The sequence below is a fragment of the Mytilus californianus genome, unplaced genomic scaffold, assembly GCF_021869535.1.
Source record: "Mytilus californianus isolate M0D057914Y unplaced genomic scaffold, xbMytCali1.0.p SCAF_6, whole genome shotgun sequence".
NCBI classification, from domain to species: domain Eukaryota; kingdom Metazoa; phylum Mollusca; class Bivalvia; order Mytilida; family Mytilidae; genus Mytilus; species Mytilus californianus.
In genome coordinates, this window is record NW_026262712.1 from 44,025,692 (window position 1) to 44,034,511 (window position 8,820).

Below are 8,820 nucleotides of genomic sequence, written 5' to 3' on the forward strand. Positions count from 1 at the left end.
ATTAAACTTCCCGTTAAATATATAGATATCAAGACCCAGGAAAGTACAGCGTTCATTGCTGCTTTATGTAAAGTAAGTTCAACAGTAAATCATTTTATCTTACATACTGAAGTCGTCTTTATTGTGAGCCAATGTATCATCAAATATTTAAAAGTTATTAATTTTTGCTTAAATTCTTCTGAAAATAGTTAATGCTTATGAAGAGACTATGCCAACCAGAAATAAAGGAAAGAACACTAAATAGGGTTACTATTTATGTAGTAAAGACTACAAAAGAGGGGCGAACGATACCAGAGGGACATTCAAACTCATAGATCGAAAATAAACTGACAACGCCATGGGTAAAAAAAGGTAAAGACAAACACACAAACAATAGTACATAAGACACAACTTAGAAAACTAAAGACTAAACAACAATGCTCAATTTTAAGTGACAATTAAGTAATTTACGTGCGTTCTATCTTTAATGTTTATGTAAACCGATAGACATATAGTTCATTGGTGCTGTAAGATGGAGCAAACACTTCAACAAAAGAGTCTCCATCTACATCAGCAAATGATAGTTCACCGACAGTTCCATCGCCGGCATCTAAAAACATCATCATACTGTATGTCCAATCAGAAGGTTCGTTACTTAATGGTTCTAAGTAATACGCTTTGCCATCATCATCTCCGGATAGTAAAATTGAGGGCTTCGATCTGCAATAAATTAATCATATTTATATGAATTTTAAATGAGATTTTTTTTATAACAAACCGGAGCATTGGCACGTTCAATTTACTCATACATGCATATTAAACAATGGTTTTTCTTCTTATAGACTGTCATCCCTCACTCCATTGCGACTCATAAGATAATATAAATAAATTATCAGAAAATCAAATATTCTAAATGATAATGATTAAGAATAACATGCGAAAAGTGTTATATATATATATATATATATATATATATATATATATATAGAAGCAGTAATTTTGCACTGTACCATATTCTTGAGTTCACTTAATAATAAAGCAACGAAAACATACGCGTTAACTTTGGTATTTGGATACACCGGCATTGCTGCTCCTGGTGCTCCTTTCCCTGTTCCAGATTTTCCTGGTTTAAATCCTGCCGCTAATGAGTGTCTCTTGAAGTCTCCAGATCTATATAAAAATGTATAAACATGGTGATTATGGAACGGCAAGAAGACATCTTACCGTATAAAATAAAAACTGAAAAGGTTCCCCTTCCGAAAGATAACCCCCTATTTTTGGTTTAGTTCGTGCTACTCATTCTTTAGTTCTCAAATTTGTGTTATATATATATTGGTGTTTGTCTTTTGGTTGTTGTTGTTGTTTTGCCATGGCTTTTTCAGTTCTTTTACGACTTATGAGTTTGAATGACCCTTTGTTATATACTGCCTATCTTTTTAAACATTCGCTGTTTCCGGTATCAATTGATGAATTGTAAACTATGCTTTATTATTTGTGACAATACGATTAAGTTGAAAGAATCTAACAGAAAGTGCATATAAATCCGGAATGCGTCTAGAATGTTAAGAGTTTTTTTTTATTCTGTTCATTTTATTATCCCAGTTACATATTGGACGGGTGTCAAAGAAGATGTTGTCAATAATTGAAACTAAATTAATATTTGTGTTTGATATATATCTATTGGCAACAATTTAGTGCATATACAGAACGAGGGGGAAAATAACAATCAATGCAATATTGAGGGTCTGCAAAGTGGGTCAATTGGTATGAAGATTTTAAAGTATTCCAGAAAACAGGTAGGTTGAGATAAATGATACCTTGTGACAGACATGAAAACTAACCCCCTCGATGAGATGTAAGGGTTGTTTTATTGCATATAGGCCAGGCCAAAATTACCCTATGCCAGATTCAAACCACCTGATTTATACAGTCAAATGGACGGCTCTCTTTATTTTGTGTAAGAAGTCCAGCTGACTGAATCAATCACATTGTTTACTTAACAAGAATACCAGTGGCGGATCCAGGGGGTTGGGTTGGGGGGGGGGGGGGGGTTGGAACCCCCCCTTTTTTGGACGATCAATGCATTTGAATGGGGACATATGGTTGGACCCCCCCCCCCCCCCCCCCCCCCCTTATCCTGGGTTGGAAACCCCCCTTTTGGAAAATGGCTGGATCTGCTCCTGAATACAGGGTCTTAAATATTTCAACGTAAAGCGACTAATACAAATATTGTACCTAAAGTCTGAAGGTACTTCATAAGCGTAGAGGGACCCAGATTCACCATTATTAGTCACAAGTAAGTCTGGTTTACCATCATTGTTCAGATCAGCCACAGTCACATCAAACACATTACCAATGCTATTATCTATTACTCTGGATTTAATCTGAAATAGACATAACAGATATTCGCAAAAAAATATTATTAAAAAAAACGTAACATTTTGGTTAGGCCGAAGATAAAACTATTACTCTTTTCAACCATTTTGTTGACATACATGACTGTATGAGTGAAAAAAAACCTAACGGAAAGTTGATTCGTTATGATTGATCGGTTTTTCAAGAATTTATAATTGAAACTCAAATATCACATTCATTAACAAAGCAAGCATGAGGGACAAATAGTGTGCTTCGGGATAAATTTTGTTGAAATCTACAATATTTCTAGTACGAAAAGCACATTACAATTCAATAACGAGAAGAATATATTTCATTAATTATGTTTCATACGTTTTAAATCTTTAATTGTAATCACGGAGATGAAGGTATAGTAGCATTTATCTGGCATTCAAAATATTTTAATTCTTCCATCTTTGTTGAATATGTTTATTTCACTGTTAAACCAATTAAATGATAATCTCGATACATATGGCAGGGATCTTTTTTTTTTATTATTTCACTGCCAAGTCCAAAAACTGTTTTAAATTAAACGAACGTGACCACTGTTTGCGTTAGTGCAATCAGTTATTAACAAGCAATTCTTATCACAATAACGGTATAGTTTAATTGCCAAAGAGATAATTATTCACCAAAGACCAACAAAACGTCGATATATATATATATATATATATATATATATATATATATCAGCACAGGGTCTTAAAAAATGACCAAAATCAATACCGTATACTAAGCTATAAATTGTCCTACCTTGACATTTTGGTAAACGAGACAACTTAAGGGAAAACATTAATTAAACTAAAACCATTACAGACAACTCAAAAGAAAGCTCATGATTTACCGGATGTCTTTGGATATGCAAGAATGTGACGAGGTTAATCATGTTAGCGATCATCTCATTAATTTGTTTACCTTAACATGGCACAGAGGTTTAAAAGCATAACAAAAGAACACATCTTAGGTAACTGGCGAATAGAAATATGATCTATTAGTCTTAGATTTTTTTTATTAGTTGTTATTGGCTTTGAACTAGCTGTCAGTTAGTGCGAGTGCACTAAGATCTGTACTTGGTGTCTTTTTGTTATAGGGATCTATAAGTACCCGTCCACTTCCACTGTGTTTTCGTGAGATATATTTCTATATGAATCTATCTAATAAGTTAATCATTTTTCAAAGGAACCTGTATTTCAGTGGATGTCGTTTGCTTGCTGTGTAACATATTTGTTTTTCGTTCATTATTTTGTACATGAATTAGGACGTAAGTTTTCTCGTTTCAAATAATTTAATTTGTCATTTCGGGGCCTATTATAGCTGACTATGCGGTATGGGTTTTGCTCATTGTTGAAGGCCGTACGGTGACCTAAAGTTGTTAATTAAGTGTTGTCTCATTTGCAATCATATCACATCTTCTTATTTTTATACTTATGTCTTCTTTCACTCGGAAGTAAAATCCTTGCTAAAGCGAAGCTTCCGTTTGGCTACGCGGGATGTACAAGTACGCAGATACGTCCGGTCAGGCGTTAAATCTGATGCCTCGTGTACAGAGTGCCAATTTCTTTGATGGGTCCGTAAAAAATGGGGGGAGGGCGCTGCAAAGCAAAAACTCAGTTCTAGTCCAATTTATCCTGATTTACCAATGGCAGTCCAAACTTCCCCGACCTCATCACGGACGGTCTCTATTACATGACCTACCTATAGTATTTATTAATAATTTGTTCCCATCGTCCTGAACATGCATGCAATATTTACCGCTGGACGTTGAGCAACAAAAAATCAATCGATCATAAGAACAAACCAACTACATCAGTTTTAAAAGGGTTGACCCATTAGATCGACACGAAGCACTTAAATAACACTAATTACTGATCTAGTATTTGCATTTACTGATACCTAGTTCAAAATTACAAAAAAAATCATGTTTTAGTATTTTTCATATTTTTGTTTCCTTGTGTTCATACTTAATGTTGAAGAACTTAACATCTAATTTTATAATACCTTTGATACGTCGGTCCAGTTTGCTATCTTATTATCAACCCAATAAATCGTCAAACTAGATGTGAAAAACTGTGCAGCTATCAAACAGTCTCGTGGACCATCTGTCGTATTAAAAACTGCATCGATGACAAAGATGTCTGGACCATGTGCGATAACAGTTGGTCGCCAGGGTGTATAGTAATTCCCAGGATTTTCTAACCATAGCATTTCAGAATCTTTCCCTGTGTTTAAAAGGTAAAACAAGTTTTAAATTTAAGTAACAAGTAAAGAATAAAGTCATTAAGAGTGACATTTCATCAGGACCCCCATGTCACAGGGCCGTAGACCAAGAGTTGACTCGGATATAGAAATATTGTGATTGTATCGTCTTTCTCCGCTTGGGCCCATGCTGAACTAAAGCGCTCGCTTGACTGTGCGGGATATATACATACACAGACACATCAGTTTTCTGCACAATGAAGAACATATGCAGTAGCTGTCCGGAGGTCAATATGCCGCTTGTTTCAAGGTAAAACTTCTGTCCCTATCAACGGACCTTAGTTTTCAAGTGGTAGTCCAAACATACCACCCTTTATGCAGGTCGACTCTACCTACTTGTATTGTTTGTTTAATTTTAACGTCCTGATCATAATGAATTATTTGCCACTGAATGTTAAACATACATCAGTCAGAGCGCCCCCTTACTCAAGACAATGAGCTACTTTCAGGTTTCCATGGTTATTGACATGAACCTCACTCCTGGGAATATAATTAATTCTATCACAAATCGTTCTAATTTGTTGTAAATGAGGTATGTTTCGGGAAATATATTTAGAACCCGTCTGTTCACCACAATATAATTAGCTTCATAATACCCGATCAACAGAACAATCCTCCGTATAGTCTCGTGTCAGTTTATTAGCATTATAAAAAGTACTAATAAAATCCGACTCAAAAATCTATAAATCAATAAAGATCACAACTCCTGCACCCAATGTTGCTTTTGGAATGTTCACTTAAATTCCCTCACACGGATTTTACAATTGTCACTTCAAAATAACATATGCATCATTTGCCCAACGGACAAGATTACGGAGAGTTCTTTTTAACATATCAAGTCTGAAGAATGCACTTTGTAAATACAACTAATTCACAAACTTTCTTGGGGAGATATTCAATATTTATAGATATTTTGTTTTGTTTTCGTACTGGTTCCCAGATATTATCTCTATGTTTCATCTCATAGAGATATAACTTGGGAATGTAATCATTTTTTTACGAAACTTCCTAGTTAAAGTGGCACAGTTTTAACCGTAAAAGTTCCTATGGGAAATTGCATTGTCTATATTAACACAAGCGCAACCTAAATGGATATTGATTCATTTGCATATTTTTCATGTTTTATAACAGCCCATTTCATTCAAGAAATCAGAAAAAATGATCCAGCATTGTTCTATATGACAACTGCGGTCAAAACCGTATCAATCTAAATCAAATTGAAAATCTTCTAAGATTTAAAATTTAATTGGTGTTTTTTTCGTAACTATCTCAAATATAAACAAACAAAAGATTTAAACAAGGTTTTTGGTCATTCTGAATTAAGATTCGTGCATTGTAAGGCACTCACATAAACCGAAAAACAGTATGATTGAAATACAGATCACGTGTCCAACCTTCGCTGACAACGCTTCGTTTTTTCTGTTTACATTTTGGGAATCTCTGGTTTTGTTGTTAAGAATCGCACCTTCAAAAATTTGACGGCAGAAATTTCACGAGTTGATATAATTATTACCTGAACTGAAAGTACAACGGATTGTTTTAAGTCAGATCTTTGCAAGCAGAGCATGGGCACAGGATAGTTTCATAATTAAATTTATCGAATAAATGCTCAACATTGTCACATTCATCTTAAACATCGAACTTATTAATTATCAAAGATACCAGGCTTATAATTTGATACGCCAGACGCGCGTTTCGTCCACAAAAGACTCATCAGTGACGCTCAGATCAAAATAGTTTCAAAGCCAAACAAGTAAAAAGTTGAAGAGCATTGAGGACCCAAAATTCCAAAAAGTTGTGCCAATTACGGCTAAGGTAATCTATGCCAGGGATAAGAAAATCCTTAGTATTTTGAATAATTCATACTTTTGCAATCAGTACATTTATAAAAATGACCATATAATTGATATTCATGTTAACACCGAAGTGCTGACTACATCGAACTAACCTATTCCTATAACAGGTTCCCTGGCTCTACAAGTAAGTATATCTAAGTCTCCATCTAAGTCCATATCTTTCCACACTACTCTGTGATAAAACCATTTTCCTGTTTGGTCGTCTGTTAGTTTGTAAGGTCCTTTCCCATCAATATCGACCAGGCTAATGGAACCATCTGTTTTAAATGGAACGAGAAATCCATCGGGAATTGCAACCATTGTTTTGTTGAAAACGGATCCTTTATATTGAAATAAAAGAAGTCAAAGTATTAACATCTTCGTGAATATTGGTTGATTGTTGCTTGTTTAACGTCCAGTGGAAACTATTTCATGCATATTCAACACTGAATACAAAAGATCGGCGTTCAAAAAAATATTGTAATTAATAAATTTGTTAGGCATGTGAGTTGCGATTGAAAAATGAAAGTACGATTTCTAAAAGGCATATGCTTTTTCAGATTTTTTCTTGAAAATAACAGTAAGAACAAAACTCATCAAAGATAACAAGCTAATAACAAGCTAATAACAAGAAGCCAACGAATGCTTTTTCGGGGAACATTTTCAGCATTTTCCCATTAAAGATACATACTTTTAGAAGAATAACCATCAAATGATCTTATTTTGTTTAATCGGCAATTTTGCATCTAAATTAAATTTAATATTAGTTTAAACTTATTTTATTGTTCAGAAAACTTATATAATATTGTTTGATTGACAAATGTTGCTAGCGCACGTTTAGCACTCTTGACTATATATTGGCGGTGGAGAGTGGAGATAACCACTGAACCTAGGCTGGAAAACAGGTCAAGATCAGAGTCGACCGTACCGTGCCATGATCAAGGTGCCAGCTCTCAAGTTTAATGTCGACAGGCGGGTGATCACCGTACTTTAATACGTATATCTTTAGGCCACCAGGCTCAATTTTTATTAAGGATATTTAAGATCGGAAAATGTAGAGAGAGATTTACTATTTAATGAACATATTAGTAATTTTTGGTAATCTAACGTCCAGTGGAAAATAGTTCATGCATGTTGAGGACGATGACCGTATTATTATACTGAACTAAATCTTTAAACTTCAACTAATTTTAATAAATTAATTTATAATGTGTAGGTTATGAATTATATGTTATAGCAGCATAAATTTTTGTATAAAGGGACAATGATGATTAACAAACTATTATACAGTTGCTTGCTGTGTAGCAAAATCATTTTCAAATGCCTTATACTATAAAGCATTTCTACGAAATGATAGTAAACTTTTTAGTTATTACAACTAATGCATGAAATACTTGCCACTGGACATTAAGTCAGTTCCAATAATTCAATCTCAATCTCAAGGGCAATTATATATAATATATTTTGGTACTGCTCTTAGATTAAATTAACTTAAAATTCTAACTTACTTAAAGTGTAATGTTTTACTTATATTTCGACCATACTTACTTGGAACTCCTGAAATCTCGTTTGGCCATGTTACTTTTGTTGTGACTATTTTTGGAATTATATTACTGCTGTTCGATAATAAGTGTTTCCCTACGTCCGGAACTATCTGTACAGTGTCTGTGCTGAACGGCACTGGATCAAATGTTGATATAAGCAAGTCATATTTGGAGGAGTCCCCAGTATTGTCAAAAATTTCGTACAATGACGTAAATCCAGGATATTTAATAGGAAACGACGTCACTTTAGTCAAATTGTATTTAAACGCAAGTACATGGCTGCTTAAAATAGCGACAACTGAGTATTTTAAAAATAAATTCATGTCACAAGTTTATCGTAAATCTGAGTGTTAAAACGATATCAGTACAAGTAAATATAATTATAGTAGATAACGGTATCAAAATTAGTCGAAATAAATGTGTGATAAACGGTATCAAAATTAGTCGAAATAAATGTGTGATAACGAGATAATGTTCAAGTTATCTTGTTACCTTACTTTAAATTGGATTGCACATATAACATGCATATTCAGGAGAATTGAAAAAAAAAAGAATTTGAACAAGGAGAACTTTTCGAAAGTGGTCGACAAGAATGAAGGGCGGCGAATGTAAATAGTTGCATGATGGAAAAATTGAGCAAAGATAAATGTTGCCTTCATACAGGCCACCTGAGTAAATGCAAATAATTTTAAATATTCAAGGAGCTTTACGCTCTCTATTTATTCATACATCCATTCCACAAAGCAAAACAGATGCCGCCACTCTGTTAACGGTGACGTCAAATTGCAATTTATCAATTAAACAATCTAGGA

At 34.0% G+C, this 8,820-nt stretch overlaps 1 protein-coding gene across 2 annotated transcripts; it reads right to left on the bottom strand.

Moving 5' to 3' along the window:
• Positions 1–412: 412 nt before the first annotated feature.
• LOC127706175 (uncharacterized) lies at positions 413–8,340 on the bottom strand. Of its 2 annotated transcripts, XM_052210614.1 has the most exons (6): positions 8,013–8,340; positions 6,578–6,805; positions 4,372–4,592; positions 2,215–2,363; positions 1,033–1,149; positions 413–699 (listed from the first exon to the last, which is right to left on the bottom strand). In XM_052210614.1, exons 1-6 carry the CDS (start codon positions 8,329–8,331, stop codon positions 471–473), a joined length of 1,263 nt encoding a protein of 420 aa, XP_052066574.1. In that variant the 5' UTR covers positions 8,332–8,340; the 3' UTR covers positions 413–470. The 2 variants fall into 2 exon arrangements, with proteins under 2 accessions (XP_052066574.1, XP_052066575.1); XM_052210615.1 differs by lacking the exon at positions 8,013–8,340 and having other exon boundaries at positions 6,578–7,039.
• Between the last annotated feature and the right edge of the window lie 480 nt (positions 8,341–8,820).